Source organism: Amphiura filiformis, chromosome 13 (assembly GCF_039555335.1).
Source record: "Amphiura filiformis chromosome 13, Afil_fr2py, whole genome shotgun sequence".
NCBI lineage: Eukaryota > Metazoa > Echinodermata > Ophiuroidea > Amphilepidida > Amphiuridae > Amphiura > Amphiura filiformis.
The window spans coordinates 25582904-25610390 of record NC_092640.1 but is presented as its reverse complement, the minus strand read 5'-3'; the positions used below and the strand labels follow the sequence as shown (position 1 = coordinate 25610390).

Below are 27487 nucleotides of genomic sequence, written 5' to 3'. Positions count from 1 at the left end.
TTAATAACATTAAATGCCGGGTTATAGGTCTGTTTTTTGAACATTTTGTATGGAAACACACTACAAAAACATTTTTGCCAAATATTTTGTCAACACTTAAATAATATTATGTTAGAATATTTGCAGTAAGTTATCAAAAAATGTTTTTGTAATGTTATGAAAATATTTTATACCCGAAAAAACAGTGGCATGCTCGACGGGAATTATATAAATAAACATTATTTTTCATCAGGTTCGCCGTCGCAAATAATAAAGGAGACAAGTAGAAAAAGTGATCCCGCCTGGGAATCGAACCCAGGACCTCAGGTTTACGAGACCACGCCTTAACCACTTGGCCACGGGAGCTTCATGATTAGGCTGGTTGAATTCGAACCCATAAGCGGTCACTTAAACTTATCTCCTCCCCGCAAATAGCCCATAGTAGCTAGGGCCGTAAATGCGAGAAATAAATTGCCATCCTCCCTGTGAGGAAATATTACACGAAAAAACAGTGGCATGCTCGACGGGAATTATATAATCTGGTTTTCTCAACATTGATGTAAGTATTCTTGGTTAAGTGCAGGTTGATTTTATTGACAACAACATTGCCATTTGCATTGGATTTATGTGTGATTTATTGACATAGAACTTGATAGATATGGGCAATATTAATGAATAAATAGAAGTTCCTGTAGAAAATAATAAAATTCCGAGTAACACTTCTGCAATCAACTGAAACAAAGAGATTCTTTCTCAGTATGATTAACCTTTTCTATTTTCCAGAACGCTCCTTTACCCCCAGGGAGGAAAGTCCACTTTTGACAAAAAGCCTGAAAAACAGCATGAAAATGACCCTAAAATGGGCTGAAAATAAAATAAAATGAAAATAAAAGCCTGAATTCAGGCAGAAGCCTGAAAACTTACATCCCTGTACCTTGTAGTCCCCTATTCCGACCGACCCAAAAATCTATAAATCTTTTCTTTTTTTTGTATTTGACCCCCTTCATAGAGGCAAACCAATGCCCACTACTCGTTAGGGTATGTGCACACTGCTATCAGTCCTTGGCTTACATGGGGTGGCAATGTTGACTTGTCATTAAGTCTCCAGATCGTATATGTGACACGCTCTGCTCCATGCCAGGCCCAAGGAGGCATTTTTGAAAATTGAGTTACTATAATCATTACCTTGTAGTAACATTTTATTGTTTTTTACTTTATATTTTTGCCTTTATCTCAAGTTTCAAATTTGCCGCCTTTGGCCCCCATGGACCAGATCATGTCACATATGTGACACAATCAAGGGAAATGAGTTGGATGTCGCTAATATTGATTTTGAGATATTGGCAAAGAAAGTGTTAAAATTCTTTTGTTTTATATTGTTTTCAGCGATTGATAAATTGATGTAACTTTGTAAAGAAAAATTGTATCAACATGGGGTTTTCAGTTACAGAAAGCTCTAAATGTCCTCTTTAGAAACATATGTAAAACTTATTTTCGACCAGGGTCGACATGTGACTCATTCCCCTTGATCATGTCACATATGTGCCCATCCACAACCACCACAAACTGGTCGTAAATTCGGCATTTTGAGTTACAATCAAAAACAGTATATGGATTTCTATGTAAAATATATTAGGAATTTGACTTTTGGTGAACCATAACTTCACTTCCAGATGTCCGATGAAGCTGGTTGAGGTGTCATTTTAAAGCTGAAAGTGCATTCTTTCAAATTCTACAATTAACAGAAAATGATCTAAAGCTGACTTTACTACCACTTCGTGGTGGATGGATATATGTTAATTTAAAACATGCTCAAACAAAATGCACATGTTAGTAAAGGTACGATTTGATGTATGTGAAGGCAACTATGTAGCAACATGAAGCAGTTACTGCAAAAATACATCTTGAGCACCTACCATTGAATCTGTTTTTCAAGGCCCACATTTTCTGTGGTTTGTGTGTTAGGGTATGTGCATGCCGCCATCAGTCCTTTGCTTATATGGGGGTGGCAATGTTGACTTATCACTAAATCTGCAGATCGCATATAGCGATCTACAGGCAAGTGTGTGGCGCTGTGTAATAAACTGAGCTCAAAAAGAAACTTATAAATTTTTACAACTTGTGAATCACAAGGTCATATCTTAAAATACTGTCAATCAAAATGAACCAAAATTACACACAGGATTAGTTTTAATACTCTACTCAAAACACATGTCAGTAACCAAGCAGTTGTCCAACTGACACAACAGCAAAATGCACTGTCACGGGACAGCTTCCTGGACTTCCTTCACTTTCACAGCCCAACATTTGGCACCCAGGACAAAAAATCTGTGAGAATGCACACAAGATCCTTGCACAGATGATAAAATGGTGCTGTTTTCTGCTTTTCATACACTTTTTTCATGAAACAGGGCTGGGCTGTGAATGTGGTCCAGGAAGCTGTCCCATGTCAGTGCATTTTGCTGTTGTGTCAGTTGGATAACTGCTGGGTTACTGACATGTGTTAAGAGTAGAGTATTGAAGTAAATCTGTGTGTAATTTTGGTTCAATTTGATGGACAGGATTTCAAGATATGACCTTGTGAAAAAAGTTTCTTTTTGAGGTCAGTTTATGTGCTGCATGTTTGAAGCTCACAAAACCAATCAAACAGATTATTATTTATATCAGGCTTTTGAGCGATACAATAAAACTGTATATTGTACAATATTTGCAAAATACCGGATGCAATACAATATTTTTTTTTTCAAAAAAATATTGTAACGCGTCGCGCGTTTTACCGCATAGCAAAAGCCTGATATAAATAATAATAATAATGGCTTATTTTCGTGTGATACAAGAATATATTGCACTAGATAGAAAAATCACACTCAAAGCCATTCAATATTATGTAAATATTGATAAAAACTTGATTTTAAGCCAAAATAAGGTATGTATGTGATGTCCTATACGTTAACATTCTGGCTGCTTGAGTATGTCTCAAAAAATGTAAATTTGAGTTATTCACTACTCCTGCCCCATTTGAAATTAGTCCCAGCCCGTTTGTGTTCCTTCGTCACTAAACAAAGCGCTTGGCAACATATACAAATGTTTTCAATTGGCAATGGAATCACATGAGTACAGAATTAAAATCAGACTCTGAACAATATACTGCCCAGTTTTGAAGCTAAATTGAAAACCGCAAGTGCAAAAGTGTACAACAGAATGATAGCACTAGCTAGACCAGGGGCGGCAGCCATGTGCACCAATCGTCTGATATCGCTTTTCTTGCCAGAGAAACCGCAGCACGCACTCACATGCATCGTGTGGATTTATATCACTGCATGGCTGTCAATCAAACACTGAAGTCCAGTGGTTGATTGACAGCTGTAAAAAATCAGTTCAGACGAATCAGAAATGACGTACTTAGAGCTCGTCGCCAGATGGTTTGTTTTGTGATGCAGGAGGACAGTCCGCCTGAGATTGAGCCCAATTTGAAACATGGCTCACTGTGGCATGATGGTTTAAAAGATTTTATTCATTGAGTTTTTCAAAGTATATGTAAAACAAATTTGCCACTTGATGAAGGTAGAGGTCAGTAGACAACACCGCTGAAGGAAAAAAAACCTGCCTGGTCTCTATGAAAGGTGAACGCCACAACAAAATATATCACATACAAAATGATTAAAGCCACCAAATATTAGCCAAACACTTACCCGTTGCCATAGTTATAGTCAGTATGCTGCGTATACCCAGGATACTCTGTATTGTTTGAACTGCATGACATGAGTGGAAGAGGCACAACCAGACAGACAGACAGATGGGACAAAGACAGGAAGAAGCAAGCAGGGAGGTAAAATGGTTGAAACATGAGTGGTTATGATTAACAACTGCATCAATGTTAAATAATGACTCACATTTGGAAATGTATTATCGTAACTTTCACCATTGCTTGCACATTAATTGGGCTAATCCAGCTGAAATCCATACACCCCCCATGGAAGACATAACCTTGATCTACTACACAGGGGTGTATATTTCAAATGGAGTCAACCACTCAGGTAACCCCATTTGATATTCACACTCCCTGTGTGAAAGTTTAAGGTCAAGTCAAGGGGTGTATGGATTTCAACTGGAATAGCCCATTGTCCGAGTCAGTTTCACAAGGAAGAATGATAATGCCCAAATGCTTTAAGTCATTGCAAGTCTCTGTCTCAAAACCTTCATCATTTCCCCCCTCATCAAATTTCACTAGGATCTCAAACATGACAATCTCTAGGACACAGTTCCTTAACCCCAATATGCTAGTACACTCAAATAATGACCTGTGGATGTATTGGGTACAATAACTCATGTTCCGCAATTTAGGGTCAAAATTTGAGTGTTGTTGTTTATTGGGGGTCATTAACCTAAGCCACTGGGAATGAGAACATCGATGAGCAAATTAAGGTGGGTTTGGAGACTTGCAAAACGTTGTGGCACTTGAGATGAGTTCAAACTGTCTTTGTGAAACCAGACCCTGTATTCTTGGAGAGTGTTTAACATGTGCTTTGTTCAATTACTCCTTATATCCAGCCATGCATGGACCTGGCATGTTGCAGGGGGTGGGTGGTATTGCAAATAAATGCACTGATTATAAATTGCTTTGGACCCACCCCTAGAGTTGTGTTAGCTAATAAATGCAGGATACAGCAGAAATAGATTATACAGACTGAATCAAAATGATTGGTACCCATCAGCTTCAACTGATTTAAATGAACAAGACTGCCTTATTAAAATGCAACATAAGATCCAGCTAATTAGCCTAATTTGTTCATTTTATGAAAGGTTTTGTAAACTAAAAATGTTGACCATTTCAATATACTGCATTTGGAAGCACAGCAGGCTTGTCAATAAACATGAAAACTAATGGGTACAAATCATTGTGATACAGCCAAACTTATACTCCACAGCAGGAGTATTATTTGGTCTAAGACATCAGCACATTTATTGCGCATTATTTTATTTTATTTTTGTGGCTTTGACAAAAGAGAAAGTTAAATTAACCTGCTGGACATAGATGAGTTATTAGTTGCCAACACAAGTTAAGCATTCTTCAAGAATATAGACATAATGGGATAACCCTACACCATTACAAATACAATTCTACTGTGTCAAAAATATTAACTAAAGTCTGCACAAGAAGTAACTCAGCTGTTATATATACGCCTATAGATTCAGAACTAATAATTGTTGTTACAATATTTCAACATAAAAAGAACGATGATTTATTTGCGCATTTTGATACCCCATTTGACCAATTTTGTTCAATATTGACAATACAGCAGTGTTTTGAAAGAAAAATACCCCAATTTAAAAGTTGCAGTTATTTGTATTGATTTGAAGTAAGCGCGAAGATAATGGCGGGCTTTACGTGTTTACAGTGCTGGCATTATAACCATTGATCGCTGTAAACGGCAACTTTTAAATTCGGGTATTTTTCTGTAAAAGCACTACTGTGTTGTTAATATTGAACGACATTTGACGAATGGGGTATCAAAATGCGCGTAAACAAATCATCCTCTCTCTTGTTGAAATATTGTGAAAACAATTATTTGTTCTGAATCTATAGGCGTATTTATAACAGCTGAGTTACTTTTTGTGCAGACTTTAGATAATTCTTTTTCCCCCTGGGTCATATGTTAAGTTCTTCTCAAGCTATGAAAAAATTCTGGAAGGTGAAATGTATTTGCATCAAGAAGCGTGACAGCCCTTTTTTGAAATTGTTGATTACAGATTTGGTCAATCTTTTTCACCAATTGCATGTTTTTTGTCCAAACTGCAGGTGAAAAGTTTCGAACTTAATGCCTGAACTGGACAGTGGACAGCAGAAAAATGAGAAATGTGCTAGAATTGGTTCAATAGAGGTTGTGCATATGACATATCATACTGTAAATATGGCAGACTACTCAAATGCATTCAACAAAAGCATGATTGCAATCTACCGCCACAGTTCGTCTCAGACACATAACAAATGCACTACAATCAAATAGGTTGAAGACAACATTTGATTGAATTGACTGCACTGCACCATGATTACGGTGAAGAACACCGGTTTGAATCCTTTGTTTGGAGCCAATGATGTGCATACTGATTGAAATTTATTTGTGATTCACAGAATAAGCTGATCTCATTGGTGGTTGGGCTATTCCAGTTTAAATCCGTACAACCCCTATAGAAGACATGACCTTAATCTCCCACACACACCTTTGTTTCCAATGGACATTTTATTGTGAAATGTCATTGTACAAGGAATACATAAAAAAAAATTCCACATAGCCCCCGAATGAAAAGTATTTAATTATCTTTGTAATCACTCAAAAAGCATTTGGTGTGAATTTTACATCCGAACTAGAGGCTATTAAATTTTTACGAGCCTTTTTATTTTACATGTAAAGCCTATGGGGGTGACGATTAGAAATGGACGGCAATATTGAAAAACCCTCATTTTGGGCCATTTTAGACACTAAAATGCCCATAAAAAAAGAATAGCCTCTAGTTCGGATGTAAAATTTACACACAATGCTACCTGAGTGAGTACAAACATAATTAAATACATTTCATTCGGGGGCTATATCAAAAACAAAAAATGTCCTATACCCTAATGGTTATGGAACAAAGGTGGCACAGGGGGCGTAGATTTCAAATGGAGTCACCCATTCATATTACTCCATTTGAAATTCTCACTCCCTGTGTGGGTGGTTAAGGTCAAGTCAATAGCCCATTGAAACATGATCACCGGGTGAGTTTCTGTGTTACCATTATTATCAAGCAGTTACTCTTCACAGACTGGGAAATAAACTAACAAGATTTCAGGCAAGTTAATATTTTTGACACAGTATTCCACATTAAATTCATGAAATTACTCCACCATTGACAATAACATGGCTATTTGGGGAAAGAAACATTGTATAAGATTTACGGAGACGGCTATTTCGTGAATAACCTGCAATTATATGCATCATGTTATCCACCTGATTTGGATATTTTCAAATGATTAAAATCGGCTCACACAACACGATTTCCCATCACACTATTAAAATGCCCTCATGAAGTGTATCTTTGAGGGAGACATAGCATAAAGTAAGTGCCCAAATGCTTGACAGTGTGACTGGGACAACATTATTACTTAATAGCAAGAAGTTTACATTATAACATGGAAAAACAGTGGCATGATCACTAGGAATTATAATTTTTCACCAGGTACGCCATCGCAAATAATAAAGGAGACAAGCAGTAAAAGTGATCCTGCCCAGGAATCAAACCCAGGACCTCAGGTTTACAAGACCTGCGCCTTAACTACTTGGCCATGGGAACTTTGTGATTAGGCTGGTTGAAATTCAAACCTATAAGTGGTTTACATCATTATCTATTCCAGCTCCAGTGACACCTCATTAATTTTCCTGGACCTTTGGAAATACTGAAATAGGTATTAGACATTTAACTATAACAGGGCTGTATTACTAGTTGTCATTCCCCTCCAGCTAGCATAGGTGTAATCCTACCCAGGACAATATGTATGGAGGTATCACTGGAATTGAAACATAATAATTAAAATTGCATTTTTAAAAAAAAAAAAACATAATGAGCTAACTTCCAATGACACAGTTCATTCACCTCCCAAATTTTGACCTCAAGTTGTGCAGTATGAGTTTTTGTACCCACAATGCATTCAAAGGTCATGCTATTGCTGTGCAATCATTTTGGGGTGAAAGAACTGTGTCCTCACAGATGAGCACATCTGAACACTGAAGGTCTGTTCATACTTTGCGGTGCGTTGCCAATATATCGACTACATTTTCCCGCAACTCAACACAACTCGTTGCATTTCCAAGTTAAAATGTATTTAACTTTATTGCGAAACCACAATGCAGTATTTTGCAGTGCGGCAATGCACCGCACCGCAAAGCAATTGCGGCGTAGTATGAACGGACCTTTAGTGTTGGTGAGGGATAGATATCTATATGTGACCTGCTACCACGGAATGAGCATAAAGTTGCAAGTTGGTAGTTTCGAGACATCCTGGCTAACTGAGTCAATGTTCTTTGTTATTGTGCACCTGTACAAGCCAGTAGTATGTCCTTCGTGAATGGCCCATTGTGGCCCTATTCACAAATGACATACATACTATTGGCTTGAACAGGTGCGTGTGAAACAAATACTAACTCAGCAGCCAGGACGTCTCAAAACTACCAACTTGCGACTTAACACTCATTTTGTGGTAGCAGGTCACACATGACACACTAATATCTGGGCACTGTGATAATCTACATTATTTATTAGTCTGTCTTTCTCTTCTAGTAACTAATTGGTTATCCTCCTCTCCACTTCTCTAATGTATACACAAAATAGACCTGAGAAGATATAACACTTCCCACAATGCATTTCTTCCCTGTAATGCTTTGCTATTCAGTGCAACATGGGTAGATAGTGACAAAAAATACCCCAATTAACAGAGTTCATCCAGATCTTGCAATTGAGATATTACATGGAATAAAGATACGTGGTTACGCACATAGTGCGTGGATAAGACACTGGCATACAATCTGAGGCCACTGACGTCATAGTTGACCAAGTATCAACGCTGGCAGCAGTGTCATTTTTCTGCTGGCGATTTTTTGTTGGCAAGTAACATCATTTTCAAGTAAGTCTTTATAGCTATACACATAATCACTACTCATGTTACGCAGGCTCCTCGAAAAGTGGCAGCGTCATTTTTCTGCTTCAAATGACCTTTGACCTGATGATTAGCCCTGTCTTATTTACACAGGTATGTTTACACTGTCATGCTTTCTTGTATTGCGCTGGCATAGGAATTGGCCCTTGCAACTCCTATACCAGCACATTTCTGTCACTATCAACCCGAATACTCTCCTACGAATAGTAAATCAGTACAGGGAAAAATGCACTGTGGGAAGTGTCTCTCTGTACCTGTACATAAATTTAAGGGAGAGGGACAAAAATGTGGCTGAGAGGATCAGTTGATAGTGAGAACACAATCTTATTTGTTTTTTTAAGACTAGGAGAAAGGTCCTGGGTGCAGATCATGTCCCCACAGTTTCACTGATCATATGGTTAAGCTACTATACTATTCATCAGCATTTACTAAATTGCAAATGGGTGCAACAAGTACTAGTGGTCTAATCTTTTTCTAATCATAATTACAACAGCTCTATAATACTATTTGATGGATTCTGTCTGATTTTCGCAACAGATTTGTATTCTTTTTTAAAACCTGATGGATCGTCTCTCTTTTTGTACTTGGAGGACAACTCCAGGGATGTCTTTAACCCCAAGAGGACTACTGACCAATTTTGCTTAGGGTAGACACAAAGCCAACTGCCGGTCCACCAACAGCACCCTGACAGAAAATGTGGTTGACCCTGGTTGCTATTGTCTGGTACAATAGAATGCAGTTAAACCACCAGTACCACCTGGGCGCCGACATTCAACCTGCAGTTGGGTTTTAAAACCTTCCCTTACCTACCAGACATGGCTAGTACAGGTATCTAAAAAATGCAATGCACACCCCTGGACAGGTGCCAGCACATTTACTACCTGTTGCCCAAATCTAAGGGATGCACATGAGGAAGATTGTTACAATTCTACGACTACATGACACAATGCAGGATAGAAGATCAAGATGCAGCTAGAAACAATGCAGAACATGAAACAAAGACAAGCATTTTATAATGCATCGGACTGATGCACCAAATGGAACAAGTTGCAACACGCATGCCACATAAAGATCTACTGTAATCAAAAGAAATGTAATAAGATTTGTGTGGGGTGTGGGGGTGGGTGTGTAGAAAATGTCAATATACTGTTTAATTAGCAATAAAAACAACCCTTCAATAGCACAGCCCAAATATTTAAATGCCGTCATCTGACGCAAAGTTTTCACCCACTATCATACCATCACCCAACAACCTTACACACCAACCACATATGCCGAAAAACCCGGCAACAAGAGAACCGCTCTAGTTTTGATGAAAAGTCTAATTTTGAAGGGAAAAGGTCTGATTTTGTGATTGGAAAGGTCTCATTTTGTGGTTGATTGTAAATGTAATAAAATTGACATTTTAAGGAGAAATGAATAGAAAATAGTCATACTTTGAAATGAAACTTTCCCCGATGTCAGCTATCTAGATAGATCCTCATATTTTACCTTCCCAATTTTGAAGAAAACAATTTTGATTTTGAAAGGAAAGGTGCGATTTTGTGATTGATTGTAAATGTAATAAAATTGACATTTTATGGTAAAATGAATAGAAAATAGTCATACTTTGACCTGAAACTTTCCCTGATGTCACCTATCTATAGATCCTCAAATTTTGCCTTCCTGAGTTTGAAGAAAGGTACGATTTTGAAGAAAACAATTTGATTTTGAAGGGAAAGGCCTGTTATCAGAACCACTTTCCGAAAGGTACGATTTTGAAGAAAACAATTTGATTTTGAAGGGAAAGGTCTGTTATCAGAACCACTTTCCACCTAAAATGCTGACGTCAAACAGGAAATGTTAGTTCAGTTGGAATTCGCCAGTTTACAAACTTTACATACATGTATCTGGTCAATTCCAAGCAACCTCGCCCAAATTGTCAAAATATAAAAATCAAGTCAAGTATGTGATTTTGGTCTCATATTGTAGCTAAAAAGCTATATTTTCTGAAAACATCCTTTTTTAGGAGGAAATGGTGTCCATTGTTAGAAAAACATCCTAATTCGCATAAATTTGCATATTCTTGACTGGTAAAAGCAGCAAAACTAAAAACACAGCAACTGCTCTATACTGTAAAATTTTGGAAACAAATTATGCATGTGAATATAAAGTTTATAAGTAGCTCAAAATATAAACACCAGAAATTTTCAAATTTTATAACGTGTAGCTTCGTCAGCATTGTTTGAGTACCAATTTTACGATTAAAAACATCATTCCGCAACGCAAAAGTATCATTTATTACTACTGCAATTTTAAAATAAGGTTGATTTTCATTTAAACTAGAATGCAAAGCAAATTTATTCATCCCTATCCAATGAAACAAAAATAATGTTCAAAAAGTCTAATTTGCGGCGGTAACGACCAATTAAAGTTGCATCATTCCGCAACGCTATGGAATGATGCATAATTCATAATGTGCCGGTTTGAAAAAAATATTCACAATTTTGGGTTAAAACTTTCTGAAATGCATTGCACAGAACTATCTTTACAGTAATTGATGTTTCAGCATTGCCTGAACCATTGTAAGTGACATTTCTCCACAAAACCCCTGCATCATTCCGCAAGAACGCCATAAGGATTCATGGATTGCAAGGATTTTTTCTTTAAATTTACGACAAAATAAAAACAGTGATGATTATTTCTTGATAGATGGTGATAGTTGTTATGTTACATCCTATAGCTAACATCCAGTGCTAAATTTCACTTCCAAGAATTTTAGACTAGCAGAATATTGACATAATTTTAGTTTCAAAATTTAATATCTCAGATTACTAAACTCACAGAGTTTGTCAAAAATGTTTTAGTGCAAAAAATACTGCTCCCTGTGCGCATCATTCAAGAACGCTGAACTTTGCATATGCAAATTAGGAAATTAGGGTGGTTTGGAAAAGTTTCTCCTACCTTAATCATTCACTTACCAAAAATACTTTAACATTATGCTATTCACCTTATGCTGTTAATACAATTTTGGCTGCTGCATTAAGAAGAAATTCGTACGAAGGCAGTTTGCATCATTCCGCAACGCTTGGAATTGCCCATCTAGTCAGCTAAATTTGCTCAAGAACTAAGTTCTAAAAAAAAAAACCCTTTGATTGGCATAACTTAAAATTAGGGTAGGTAGGAAGAGATTTTTTTTAAATCTCAAACTTACTAAATATTTAAACATGGCCTTGCCAGACGGGTGAAAGTTGCGACAGCATAGTATAGGCCTAGTGCCATTTGTACGATGCATGTTCATCAATCATGCATTGATGTATTTGCCAATATATCACTTCAATGGGAAATAAACAAAAATAGTAGAAAGCGATAGGAAAAAGTCAAAAAAATGTATACTTTAAATTTTTTTTTCAATTCAACTGGGCCAGCATTTGTTTGGCAATTTTTTGTGGATCAAGCTATATTTGACTTTTGAAGTTAACAAGTTCACGATAGGCCTGGCTTAAACAGGGATTTGGGTATTATTTTACTTCAATATTAGGGGTCCCCCTATTGCTCAATTGCGAATATCTTTGACAGAGGGAGTATGAATTTCAAATGAAATGAACACATTATAGGCACATTTGAAACTCACCCACCCTCAGCAGAACAGAAGATTCAGGTTGAATCTTTCTCAGAGTGTGTATAAAATTCCAATGGAGCCACCTAATGTGTTCATTCCATTTGAAATTCATACTCCTCCTGTGGAAGATATTTCCAAAATCTTCTACAGGGGTAGTGTGGATTTTAAATGGAATAGCCCATTCCAAGAAAGACCAGCATGCAATGCAATACCATGCCATGCCACTAACTAACTCACCCTAACCCCCAACTTCCAAAGGAGTCCAAACCCCCCTCAAACCCAAAGAGCCCTGGGCCCCTAGGTGCAGGTGTAGGCTTCTTTTCAATAATATCATCACTATATAAATTGAGTAGTAAAAAAAAAAGAAGTGGGTAACGGTAAAGTAATTGAATTGATGATCATATACAATGTATTCTTCACAATAATTACATGCTAAGTATACGGTCAATTTATTCCACCCAAGACAACTGTGCAGACTTTAAGCACCAGTATAATAGTCATCACTACTTTTGGGCTCTTTTGCTTTTAATAGATATTCTATCCTGAAAGGTGCTCATGCTCAGTCCAGTCCTTAGCTGGCCTCGGGCTACGTGCTCACGAAGTCTGTGAGGCCTCAGACTATGGCTAGTTTATAGTCCCAAGTTTGCTTTTTATGATACAAACACTGTATTTTTGGTTTTCCAGTATGATTTACCACTCAAAAGATTAACACTCTCCATGCGGGTGTCTGCAGTCGACAACTTATGAATTTTCTAAAAAAAAATGAAAAATTTCAGAATTGTAAATCATCATGACCATATTTGGAATCAGCATGAAAAATGCATTAACATGAGTACAAACAAGCCCTGTATTGGTTCAGTGGTTCTTGAGATAGCTCTTATAATTTTAAGGGAATATCTCAAAACTTGGGACTTTTCATGTTTAACCCTATGGTCAGCATGCATTGTTTTCCTTCTTGTAGATACAAATTACATGCCTGAATGTCATTATTATTATTAGCTGGAATATAATAACTAGTTTGTAAAAATAAATAGAGGGCTCCATCTAAGCCAACAAACAGAGCGTTCAGCTTAGAGGGTGTTAGTTACAACTTCAACTTGATTGGCATTTAACAAAATTAAGCAAACATCTTCCCAAATTGCTACTCTTACTACTACTTTCAAAAACAATACTGGGGCAATTTTTGTATCTATATTCAATTATACATTACATGTAAGTGTCCAAACCCCATGCTACATGCAATCCTAGGTACATTAAGTGATCATTTTCCTATTTTAAAGTATTTACACCTACATACAAAGGTTTACATACAAGTTTTCTATACATTAAATTTTCTATAATTAGTCAATAATTGGGAAACAAGGGGTCTTACCCAATCACATTATATTATTTGCTCCACCTACAAATCCATCCAAACCATGCTTTCATCAGTTGTACATTTGAGTAGGTACTAACATCAAATGAAGCCATATATTTCGACTTTTTAAAATTTGATTTCAAACTGTGCTAAGCTTTCACAATATCTCTAGTATGATCCATTTAAAAAAAATTGTTAAGTGGGTTGGATGGCTCACATTACAAAACTATGTTCATTTAACTAGTCTAATGGGAGTTCTGGGACATTGAGAAGCACAAAAAAACTAAAAACATATCACATAAAATAACTTTCCTCTCTTCTGACGACCATGACTGGAAATATATAGACATAATTTTCACACTGAAACTGGAATAAGCCCAAATGTTTTCTGTAAATTTCGAGACTTTTGTTTGCATGGTAACCTTTGCATGACAAGGCTCTCTGGCAAAAACGGCAAACAATGGGCTATTTCAGTTGATATTCATACACCTATTCTATAGGGAAGCAGTCTAGTAGGTCCACATAACTCACATCTACACCCATTATCTAATGTAATACAATTTGTAATTAGATAATGTACCATATTCAGAGTGCAGAGCCATTCAAAAAGTCTGAAACTTGTGAAAAGCCTGAAATATTGTCTAAATTTGGTGTAAAAAAAGTCCAAAAACAGACTAAGAATAAATAAAAGTGCAGAAACTTGGATTTTAAGAAATAAGGAATTCAGACAAAATCAAAGATGGCATCTCTGGCTGATGGTGTGGCCAAAAGGAACAACACAATTCAATAGGGAAGTAGTCTAGTATTATATCAACATAAGTCTACTTAATAAATACCTGTCGTTACATAATGGATCAAATTCATGATGTGGCCACTTGTCCTTTGATGGTTGCCCTGGGCTGGGGCTACCACTAGTGTGTGATGATTGGTGGTAGGTTTTATTTTATGGGAGTGGGGGTGAAATAAGTGATGAGTAAAACAAGAAGTAAAATAGTTTGTGAGATGTGAGTGAACAAACCAATCAAAATGCAGTGATGTGTGTGTGTGGGGCGGGGGGTGTATGTGTCAGGAGGTTGTGTGTAGTTCTGAGAGGAAGTAATATGTGTAATATATGTACATCCATATCAAAAGCATGCACTTGTCGGCTGCTACATTTGTCTCTTGTTACATATAATAAAAAATATTAAATACCAGACTCATCTCAAGTGGAGTCAATTCAAATCATTACCAAGTCACATGATTTAGGAATACAGAGAACATTCCTAAAAACAATGTGACTCTGGATAATTTGAATTCCCTCCACTTGAGATGAGTCTGGCACATCCTCTTGATATGGATGAACACATATATGTGTGCTTGGTACATGTTCAATTTACAAAGCTGAATTTATTCTTCAGCTGCTAGTAAACACCGATAAATTTTGATGCATGAAATAGGTTAAGTGGGTGTCAAGAAAACAAGCATCAAAATACCAGCACCATCACCACCACTACCATCACCACCAACATCATAATCACCATCATTATCATCTCAAGATACCAATTAGTATACATATTCATAATTCAAACACACCTGAAAACAATATATCACTGAATTATGGAGTTGAGGGCTAATATCACCTCTGACAGTGATTTGTTCAACTTGCCCCACTCAATAAGTTATAGATAAACCACTGGAAAAGAGAACACCAATTGTTAAAAGAATTTATTTTAGTTTCCATCTCCTCATCAGCTTCTAGTGTACACTTTGGTGAGAGATAAGGGTGTTTGGGTGGATGGGTAAGAGACTGAGCATGCGCAAAACTAACTCCTAAACTTAACAAATAAAGGAAACTTCCTAAACATTATTTGCATCTAAACTTGCAATAAGCTAGCATTTTTAACACAAACCATACACAGAGAACACATAATCAAAGGGTGAAATGAACACTGCACACTCACAAAATCAGTAAAATAAGAAAACTTGAACTAATGTCGAAATCATCAAAAATAAACCACATTTACAAAGGACAGATTAAGGGTGAAAGACAAAATGCTATTTACAGTGGTAAATTGAACTGGAGAGAGAATTTGAACATCTTTTTTAAAAGAACAAAAACAAGAAATAAACAAAACTGGAGAGGTCAACATGGTCTCTTTAAATAAAGCCTGTCTACGATGTCGGCAATCAAAACTAGGTTTGTTGATGGTACAGACTTTCTAACTACGCCGCCATTTGTACGCATCATATGTGAGACCAAGTTGGAAAAGCAGCCACAAAAGCAACAACGAAAAACATGCTACTCTGCAACATCCAAAATGAAATGCGAGCAACTTGATTTTTATAGCAAAAAATGGTATGTTACATTTACTTCCTTAATACCATATTTGCATTTGCCTTGATTTAATTTCATAAGTGTAATATGTTACGGGGAGGATTTCACAAAAGGTAAGCATTTTATCTAATTATCCTTTTCAAAAGCACCTGGCTAACCACTGCTATCAACCAAAACTTTCCAAATTTGGCCACTTGAACAAAAAGTAAAAATTGAAAGAAAAACGCAATCTGTCTGTGTGGTCATGTCATTTACTTATTGACTCATTAGCTTGTCATTATTTATTTAGCTCATTAGCTTGTCATTATTTATTTTCTTTTTCACTTTGGTGGCCAAGGTACCCTGGTGTCCTTCACAAATTTTGAGTTACCTTGGTGCCATTTAAAAAGATTCAAAAGTTTTAACATTGCTATGGTACCCTGTATCTTGAAAGGAAATCCAAAGCTATTACTGACTTGTCCTAAGAAACAAAATGCTTTGCCCCTACGAGCTTGTGTAATTTGAGGGCTGCAATCGCAAAAAAATTTGAATCTTTTCAAATAAACCGGGATGAGCTAGTTAGTAGCAATATAGCTCAGTATCGGGCACTATTAAAGTACTTGGAGCGAGAGCATTTATGTATAAGAATACCAACTGGATTCAATGAGCTGTTCATAATCATGAGCAATTGAAAAAAAAATGGTATCAAAGGAAGTAATTTTTTGCCATAAAATACTCAAACAATAAACAGACACTATTCAAATTTAAGAATTTTTGCTTCTCAAAATAAAAACAGTTGCAGAAGAAGTGATGAAAACTATCAACAAAACCAGTGATATATTGGAATTAAAAAAAACTCTAACTGCATTGCGTGAAGGCAAAGTCTGTTGTCTCACCTTTCTTTTCTGCTACGACGGGCCGCGCTTTCCGTAAAAAGATTAAATCTTGCACTTGCATCGCCCTTATCCCTGTGTATTACGGTGGAGCGTGAGTGACAGACAATACAAAAGATATGGGGATGGTTGGTGGAGGGATCTCTCTCTCTCTATCATATAAGGGTTACATTCACACCTCAAATTAACACTGTGCACAACCCATAAATGGGAATATATTCCCTGCAGTTCCAAGATGACTGCCAAGGTATGAGCGGCCATCTTTGATGTGCAGTGAAGGTGAATTTAAAAAAAGTTTATGAGGAATGACAAATAACCATTTGAAATATTGATGAAGTAATTGTAAAATGTTTTGGCAAATTCCTTCTACAAATTATAAGCGTACTGTTAGCAAATTTTGCACACAGTCCTATGCACACACTTGATGTCACACATGTATACCCGAGGACTAAAGCTTAAAAAGGACTTGGCAAAACATTTTAGTTTATTTTCCCTCATTCGCATATCCAAGATGGCCACCATGGGCTAGTGCCACACTGTGAGCAAAGGCAGTTTTAATTTGTACACCATTGTAATTAGCACCCCAAAATTTGCCTCTTGCGATACAATTTTCTAAACGTAAAAAAACGCAACGTAAAAGGTAGGGTGTAATTTGGCAACACAAGTTATTTTTGAGGCTTTGGTTACATTTGAGGGAGAATGTTTCTATGGTGCAACTATATACCTAAAGTGGAAGCTTATCTCAAACCATGTAACACTCTTGGGGCTCGGTGTATATAGTACCATGCACAAGACAATACTACGGTACTTGTAACTACTCTAATCAGTATTGCCAAAACTTTTCAGTGCCAAGGCGTGGCGACCAGGTCACAGTGAATGATTCTCAAGTAGCCCTATTTTAAATACTACTGTATGTAACCATGTTACCAATGGTAAAACACAGCTACTCCAGAGCTACTCAATGGCTAGCTGTGTGATGTATTAATCATATAGATTTGTGCACCTGTATATATATGTGTTGCCATTACAGCAGAGTGCTCGTGCACAGCTAGCTTATTCAATGATAACATACAGATCATGGCTAATACTTTTTCTTCTTGTGATGTTCAAGGATTAAGTCTTAAAGCTGAGAAAAGACGTCAAAAGTGAAGTACAAGATGAGATTTATGAAGTTTTCTACAAGACAACATAAGAATGAGAAGTCTGAAGCAGTGCATGTGCTTCCCTTGTGTGGGTAGGCATAAACAATGTTGTACTAAGTACCATATAATTATGTAAGAAGATATAGAGTACAATATCAACCTTGCACCAATGTGTCATATTTCAATTTTGGTTTGATCCTTTGTATTAAGTGTCTTAACTTGGACAGAGCTATTATGAATAAATGGGTATTGGTAATCAAGGCTGCTAGCACTTATCTATCTTCTTACATTCCCATCTGCTTACCTCTATTAGCAAGCTATACAAAATGAACTAACCCCACACCTCTATTCATTTTGGTTTACATTCAAAGTCAAAATGATGATATATTTTTATTAGTATTAGTACATGTAGCTCTACAGGACATCCACCATTTAATCCCAGCTGTTGAGAAAAATACAATTGTAAAATTCTGTGTATTTTTACACTCTACACAAATCTTGAAAAATCATACAGCTCTTGCTATGAAATGATGCACTTTGATATGAGAAAGCCAGTGGAACTATAGAGGGCAGTGTTGTCAATTTTGTGACAGAGAATGTGATCTGGGTGGGTATGGTTCGTGACTCATGAGGACTTGCCACACATCTCGAAACTTTGAAATCAACAAAATGTAGGCATTACCTTTATGAAAGCATATTTAATGGCCTATTCCAGTTTAAATCCATACACCCCCTATGCAATACGTGACCCTAATCTTCCACACAGGGAGCACAAGTTTCAAGTGGGGTTACCTGAATAGCACAAATTTCAAATGGGGTTACCTGAATAGGTGACTCAAAATTAAAAATTGACACCCCCAGTGTGGGTGATAACGGTTTCCATGGGGGGTGTATGATTTCGACTGAAACAGCCCAATTCACAGTCACAGCCTCATGAAATCCTTGGGTTCTCCACACAAAAGTTCATCATTTCACTGCTACAATTAGTCAGAATACAAATTCACCCATCCTTGTTAATCACATCCCCACTATGGCACAAATAATTACCTTTCTACCAGCGAGCTGAATGTAGGATCATTGTAGTCATGGTTGCTGTATTCGGAGGTAGACCGATAAGAGGAAATAGCTACATTGTCACCTCCCGAGCCACCCAAAGTTCCTTTCACAGACTTCTTACTAATTGCATGCAGTTCTTCTGACCAGTCCTTCATTATAAATCAGAGAACAAAAGTTATTATCAAGGAATGGATAAGGACTTTCTAGCATCATGTGTAAAGTTATGGGATATAACATAACATAATAGGCATTTATTGAGAGCCCCACAAAGAACGGAGCGCTTTACAAAAGAATATAGAGGTACATAAACCAGAGACATAAACTAATACAAACAATATAAAGTATAATATATGTCTTGGCAATTGGATAAGAGCATTCATGAAAAAACTACTTGAACAGATATGTGTCGTATTGGACAAAAAAGTGCAACTCTGAATCATTTCTGCAAAATTTGGGGCTGTACTTTTTGAAGCTCATCTTGTATAAAGATTTATAGGTCATTAAACAAAGTCCATTTAAGGAGTTATAAAATGAAATTTGTTGTGATTTTGAAAAATTATGTCTATACTCTGTTTGGCTTGTAATTGGCAAAAATAATTCAGTTTTTGTTAGCGTGCAGTCCAATTAAGTCTCAACTTACACTTGTGTAATTTAACATAAGAGCCCTCCAGTCACACATTATACAAAACACAACTAGTGTAGGCACTGCGTCCAACAGCGTGCATGCCATTAAAATGATTATCAATCCAAGATGTTATGAGTCTTTGCCAATCATAAGCCAAACATAGACTAAGACTGTCTAAAAAGAAACACTATAATGGGTATTGACCATGTGCAATGCTCTTCAAATGAAAAGTCCACAATTTAACCGATCAATGACACACATTGGCCACTGCCCACTTCGGGCAAGTACAACATCTCAGGCTAAGCCATTTTAAACAGTGTAATCTGTTCAATTTACATCTGAATTTACAACTTTTCAAATCACACCAATAAAATCAGGAGGGTTTTGATTTTTTTTTTTGACACAAGTGAGGTATCAAACTGAAGCTAACAATGTATGAGACTGACTTCAGAGGGTAGAAAACAAATTATACTTCTACGCTAATCAAATTTGGTACACTCACAGGAGCACTTTCACCGGTCAACCTGGATCTTCAGCGATGTTATTGCTCTGAAGATTTGTTGTTACTAGTGATGTTGTTGAGACACCTCTGATGATGTCACAGATGTAGATGACGCCAAGCAAGATGTTGTGGCGCCCCTTGGTTCCGGGGTTCAGGATGTGAGGTGGGTCAACATCTTCTTGTCGGTGGGTCAGTATCTTCTTGTTTCACGTCATCTACATCTGTGACATCATCGGAGGTGTCTCAACAACATCACTAGCAACAACAAATCTTCAGAGCAATAACATCCGCTGAAGACGGCGGTTGACTCAGTGAAAGCGCTCCGGTGAGTGTACCAAATTTGAGTAGTGTAGAAATATAATTTTGCGTTCTATTTACATTTACCGCTATGTATGAATATACATCATTAGACTTCAGAGGGTGTTAGACAGGGTAGCGTACCAGATTCTATAATGACAATCAAAATTCTTCACATCTGCATACCGATGTTATTGCTTGGGATTTATAATATTAAAAAGTTACGACCCCACAACAAGTGTGGACTTTCTCTTTGTATGGTGTTTTATATTACCCTATCATTTCACTTACTTCAAACACCGGCCAATTCATAGCCATGCCTGTGCCATAGTTGTTCTTCCACCACATCAAATCCTTCTCTCCATCTGCATTCTGTATTGTTTGTATGTAGTTTCTATACAACTGAGAAAAGCTGTATGAGGGAAAAACAAAAGAAAAATGTACCGATCATGAAAACTTATAGCAGTTTATAATATTGTAGCGGAAATGGATTCAGAAGAGAGATGGCGCCCTTCAGTTATTTCGGGTCACGGATATCAGGGTATATAAACCGTGCGCCGATCATTCTTGGCTCTTCCGCATTCTGCAACCGCCGAGGCAGGTTGGTCAAGACATACTCTCTCTCTCTGCATCAATAACCACTACTACCGCGCCCAGCCGATCACTTGGATCAGCCCAGAACCCTAATAAATGATGAGAACAATGACATATATCCGACTCCTTCGCCTGACTCATTAGTGTGACTAGTATTCATAAGACTGTGCGGGTTGGCCGCACGCCCAAGTCATATCACCAAGTTGCCTTAGACGCTCGCTACCAGATAGTTTCCGCCACATTGGTGTCAGACGTGCCATACGATATTCCCAGTCCACAAGTAAACCACAGATGGTCCGCACAAAACATACAGCTCAAGTAAATCCTGACTACAGGCCACAAGGAATGCTGGCGACGTATTCACCCCGGCGAGAGGCGATGGCACCTAACCAAATACAATGCCCACAATGTGACCGGAGGTTCACCCATAAACGCAACCTCTTACGGCATCAGTGCAACTTCCATGGGCCGGTAACGTACAGGTATGCTTGCCAGTTAAGCCCGGCACGGTTGTTCTCGAGACGCTCGGATCTGAGAGAACATTACACTGCACAGCATCCAGAGGCGGATATAGAAGAGGTGGAAGAAGTAGAAATGGCGGAAATACCAGTAAATCCCGCAGTAACTATTTCTTTAGAATCTCTTCAGAATCAGGCTGCCAGCCATGCCCAGTCAGCACAATCTGACCGTACGAGTGAAACTGGGATATCGCCAAAGAAGAGGGTGCGTAAGTCCAAGACTCCTGCATCCTCCACTACTACTAGTACTACAGCTACTACTACTACGGAGCAGCCAAGGGAGGTACCGGGAGCCTCTGGGCTTCTCCCAATGAGTCATCTTGCAGATGTTGGAGGGCGCAGCGGAAAACTGGTGCAAATTACGGAGACCATCACCAGAGAGTATACTTTTGAGTGAACTTTGAACCAAAACAAGCAAGGACTGCCAGGAATAACTGTGAACTAATGTGTGATTGGCAATTTGCATGATCAAAATAATGTGACTCAAGTTATAAAATGTTCTAATTTCATATGATAGTCCATTTTTATTTATCCATTACATTTTTCATCTCATTCCATCATCCGTCCATCACAACACATTCCGGTCATAATTCATCCCATCTTCACCTTCCAAACCATAACAATAGTTAATTACAATGTTATAATAATTCTTGATTATTGAAACAATTTAATTCAACAATGTCTATTGCTCCAACAAAACTTGGACATCTGGAATGTCGGAGCAAGTTTAAATATATGTGATTGGTAAAGATCTTGCTGCATAATCTCATGTACAAAGTGAAATCCTATGACATTGTACAATTGTTGTGTGAGTTTACACAAGTATTGGTGTTTTGAAGATCTGATTGTTTAGTTTAAACAATATAAATGCATTCATGGTGGTAAATCATTTATTTCGTATTCTGGGAATTGTTGGATCATCGGTTGTGATCCCTGGTGTCATGTATAGGCATTGGTTGAGGATTTGTCTGAGTCTTTTCCCATGTCGTTGCATTTCGCTGTATGGGCCCTTCCGCTGCTCCGGTGATTCCTAAAAGCATCTGGGAATGGATGGAATGCTACCATAAGTGAGATGTTGATGTTGCACAATAATTCATATTGGTGGATCAATCATTCCCAAATTTTTAATAATCAGTCAAATTACTAAGTAAAATCTGGATAAAGACGTTAAAGACAACATTATATTGTGTAGATTCTGATGAAGAGCAGTTGTAACATGTACAGATTTTTTTATGTTGTATTATTTTGTAAAGGAGCATGGTCATGCATTTTGTATTTAACAATTAATCAGGGTGATTTTGCAGGATATGATTGTTTTTAAATGATATTAGGAGACTCCGTATGGGGATTTGCCGGATCGGATAGGGAGTCTACCGGTGAGTGGTATGTGCACTAGCGAGGATCAGTAGCTTATCATTGATGTTCGATCTATGACTCTCCTGTGTTCTTGCTCATCACTGGCCGGCTCTTTCTTTGATGTGATGGCTCCGTGAAGGAGTAAATGGATACTCCTATTATTTGCGTGTGAACTAAATACACATGTAATCGTGGCAGTAAATAATTTATATGATCATTGGTATTAATAACCAGAATAACCAGCGATAATGCTTTGTACCGGAGCAATGATACAGTTCTTATAAGGCGATTCCGGATTTCTAACTATAATGTTAAAAAGATTACCAGCATATAATATACATGGTGTGAAGTTATTTAGAACTGCTTTGTTTAACAATTCAATATCACAAAGCATGACAACAAGTAATTTTAAAGTTGATGATAATATGTTTTGTATATGCCAAATTACTTGTTAGAGATATTTTGGAAAATTAAGTTAATTTTCCCACATTTTTATATGTTATAAAGTGTTGAATAGTTTCTTTTAATATAAAGATGATAGTTTTTAAGGAAACATCATTTACTCCGGATTTTGGACAAGGCGGAGCAGCGATTGAATTTGAGAGCAATGTGCATGGGCACCGGTGAGGGTAATGCACGATCATGGCTGATCTCGTTCCATGTCCGTATCCTCCCGCATGCTCTTGCATGCCGTTGTCTGGCTCTTTTGGTGATCCCCGCTGATTAGGCGCAAGTGATCGATCCTTACTGAATCAGACAGATTCAGTTGCATGTGATTTGATCAGTTCTGAAATACAATCACCGCAGACTTTCCCGCCCGGGCCCGACTCTGTACGATCCAGGACCGATCGGTGTGGGGAGGGGTGTGTGTAGCGGAAATGGATTCAGAAGAGAGATGCCGCCTTCAGTTATTTCGGTCACGTGATATCAGGGTATATAAACCGTGTGCGCCGATCATTCTTGGCTCTTCCGTACCCTGCGACCGTTGAGGCAGGTTGGTCAAGACATACCTCTCTCTCTCTCTGCATCAATAACCACTACTACCGCTCCCAGCCAATCACTTGGATCAGCCCAGAACCCTAATAAATGATAAGAACAATGACATATATCCGACTCCTTCGTCTGACTCATTAGTGTGACTAGTATTCATAAGACTGTGCGGGTTGGTCGCACGCCCAAGTCATATCACCAAGTTGCCTTAGACGCTCGCTACCAGATAGTTTCCGCCACAATATTTACAAAAGTACATTTATAACTTGCAGACGACAATAGATAATTCCATTTTAAATCCATACACCCCCTTAATATCAGTGGGTGCAGATTGCAAATAAAGTCACCCATTCAGGTAACTCCATTTGAAACTCACACTCCCTGCGTGGAAGATTAAGGTCATGTCTTCCAGGGGGTGCATGGATTTCAACTGGAATAGCTCATTTGTAACATGAGGAAGACAATAACAGCTCAAAATAATAACTCATACAATATAATTGAAGACTGAATTATAAACACTAGTTTGCGTATGACGTCCTGTCAACCAGACCAAAAATGCTGTTCTGCGCAGGTCAGTAACCAATCATACCGCGCCGTTGCCCTCACGTCAGACGCAAACTAGTCTTTTTAATTTGGTCTTCAATTATAATATATTTTATATATCACCTAAATATATTCCTATGATTTGAGTGGAGGATACTACATCACATGACAAAAAAAAATCCTATTTCCCCTGAAATTTCACAGCAGGAAAATATCAATTTTTTTCATGTTTCATTTCATTGAACTTCCCATTGCATTGCTTCATAAAAAACTTAAATTGACATTTTGTCATTTGAACTTCAACAAAATCATACCTAGCTATTAACCAAAATTTTTGTCTGTAGCTATAAAAATTTTGTACGAGTTATACTGTCATGCTCCTGCGCTTTTCTATGCACTGCCTTCTTTGCTATCTGACCCGTAATAAAGGATGCCACCTGATATCAAGGTCAATTACAGCCCAGCTGGATCAAGCATTGCTCTATTTATTATCCTAAAACGGAACTTTTGAATTACGTGCATTCAATTAGTAGGCTGTGGTTGCTTTACCTAATATAATTTATTTGTTTGTACATAAAAGTATATCTTGGTCTATGACAAGTACGCGTTTAAGAGACGCCAAAATATGTGAAAGCCACAATCCCCCCAATATTTTTTAAAAACATTGTACAAAAAAATAATAAAACAAATTAAGTTACCATGACAGGACAAAGTGGTAATTTTGTTCACTTCATAATCTATTATTTTTAAGACATGCATACAAAACTAATGGATTTTAAATATTTAAAAATATTTAATTGATTATGAAGTAAACACAGCTTACCAACACACCTTACAAAAAATTCCCCTTGAATAGATATAATTTTAAACATAGGACTCGGCACAGTGACCATAAAATGGTAGACCAAATCCAAATACCCTTAACGTGGACATAACCAGGTTTGACTTTAAACTAGACGAACAATCAAATACAGAAAGTTGTAGAGTCTTACTCTGGATTATTGGAGAGATCTAATACTCTGTGAAAGTCTGTCAACGTCGTTTTGAAGAAATCCAGTCGCTTCTTTTCAAAGTCCTGTGTCTTCTCAAAAAAAAAAAAAAGTGAACGTTTTTGAATAATTAATTATAATAATAATAATAAATATTATATTAAATAATATTAATAATAAATAATAATTAATAACCCATGCCAAATATCTTAGTGATTTCTCTATATATATCTACTATACACAGCCAAATAAAAAAATCACCACTAGTTCCATCCCCATTTAATCAGAGTCTGATGAGTTTATGGCAAAATAATTTATATAATTGATACCAAATTTGATATCAAAAGTTTAATCATCGTGAGCATAGGAACCGTTGTTTGAAAATTCGTGCCAAGAATTACGTCGCCTGAATAGGCTGGCAGGTTAATCAACATCTACAAATCTACACGCATCTGAGAGGTCTAATTTCATTATCATTAAAGGTTTACACATGCATGTCAAAATGCAAATCAAATACCCCGCTCTTTTAATTGTGCGCAGGCAAGTTTACAATGATTCCTGTACGGGTTGCTTTGGGCCACATAATAAGCTGATACGATTAATTGGCTTTTGCGTGGTCAGTTCGTACTTTGTCATTTTTAAAATTGCACAAATTTCCAAGCAACGGTTCCTATGCTCACAATATATCAAATTTGGTATCAACCTTCGAAGGAAAGTGTATAGAAAATTATTATATAAATTATTTTGCCATAAACTCATCAGACTCTGATTAAATGGGGATGGAACTAGTGGCGACTTTTTAATTTGGCTGTGTTTAGTAGAATCAATTAGCTTAATAAATAGGGATTTTGTGAAAATCTACTGCCTGAACAAAACATGCTTGGATCTTACTGATGTCAGCACAATATTAGTATGGAAACTATCAAAATTCTTAGAGAATTTCAAAGTGAAAAAGAGGTCTTTTGCCACATCCTAATGCTCAGGTATGACTCTCTTTACATGGGATCAACAGCTTAACATCCCCTCCAAAGGACGGAGTAGTCCCATGGTTCACTTACCCTAGCGTCCCCCTGGGCTCCCCTGGGAGTCAGAAAATTTTACAAATAAGAGGGCATGCATCGCCTATTTCCTAGTACATCTTATTAATTTGTTTACACGAAACTGCTGAATATTACAAATTTGTTCATAACCAAAGTGAATTTTGGCTCTCTAATTTCAACTTTCACCATTTTGGAAGGTGCATTAACAGCTGCTTTGCAGTACGGTTGACAAAAAATTGATATGTTGCCCTCTATACGCCGTAGAAGTGACGTCATAATCGGATTAGATGAAAATAAAAATACCGCTCTTTTTCAAGATACTAATCTTACAGGTGCGAGTGATCAGCCTTTCTTTGACATCTATGGTTCAATGCATCGGTACCGCGTAAATGTTGTAGTGAAGGGCAATATAGTCAAAATTGTATTCATCTATTGCTATGGTAGTTAAATCGATTAACTACATCACTTCTACGGTGAATAGGTAAAGCATTGATTCCTTGTTCTCCAATTAAAAAATAATGAATCCGGATTCTGCTGTCTGCCAAATTCATAACGATATGTACTAACCTGCATGCTCATGTCTTCCATATATCGTGGGTTGTGTGCTGTAAGCTCTTCCAGACTATGCTCATATTTTTCTTTGGTCTTTTCTACTTCTAATTGACACTTGGCCACTTTATCTTGGATCTTCTTGACCTGTTGGTGGTTGTACATGTACAAGTTAAAAAGAGTGATAAAAGATAGAGATATATGTATTACTATAGATTTGGAGGTTACTGTACCTGACGTGTGTTTCTAATTAATATTGTCTTTCCTTTAACTTCCATCCACTTCATTGCTATATTTTGGGAAAATTTCAATAAGTAAAATCACATTCTTGCTTAAAATGCACTTTCAGATATATTTTTGTAGTATTTACTGCAATAATATGTGATGCGATCAAACAAAAGCAGTCGGAACTCAAGAAATATTAAATTTTCAGTTTCTTATAGGATAGTAAAAAGCATTTACAAAGCTGCA

The 27487-nt window shown here is 37.1% G+C and overlaps 1 protein-coding gene across 5 annotated transcripts in view; it reads right to left on the bottom strand.

The window, feature by feature from the left end:
- LOC140168164 (protein kinase C and casein kinase substrate in neurons protein 2-like) overlaps window positions 1-27487 on the bottom strand; it is a 93083-nt gene that overhangs the window by 17433 nt on the left and 48163 nt on the right. The window contains exons 5-10 of one of the 5 annotated variants that reach the window (XM_072191489.1): window positions 27035-27163; window positions 25431-25528; window positions 20729-20849; window positions 19005-19162; window positions 16819-16890; window positions 3672-3731 (exon numbers count right to left, since the gene is read on the bottom strand). In XM_072191489.1, the coding sequence (XP_072047590.1) occupies window positions 3672-3731; window positions 16819-16890; window positions 19005-19162; window positions 20729-20849; window positions 25431-25528; window positions 27035-27163 (638 nt within the window). Of the gene's footprint in view, window positions 1-3671; window positions 3732-12490; window positions 12609-14465; window positions 14541-16818; window positions 16891-19004; window positions 19163-20728; window positions 20850-25430; window positions 25529-27034; window positions 27164-27487 lie in introns of those variants that run through there. The other 4 variants (XM_072191488.1, XM_072191490.1, XM_072191493.1 and 1 more) reach the window with 4 other exon arrangements.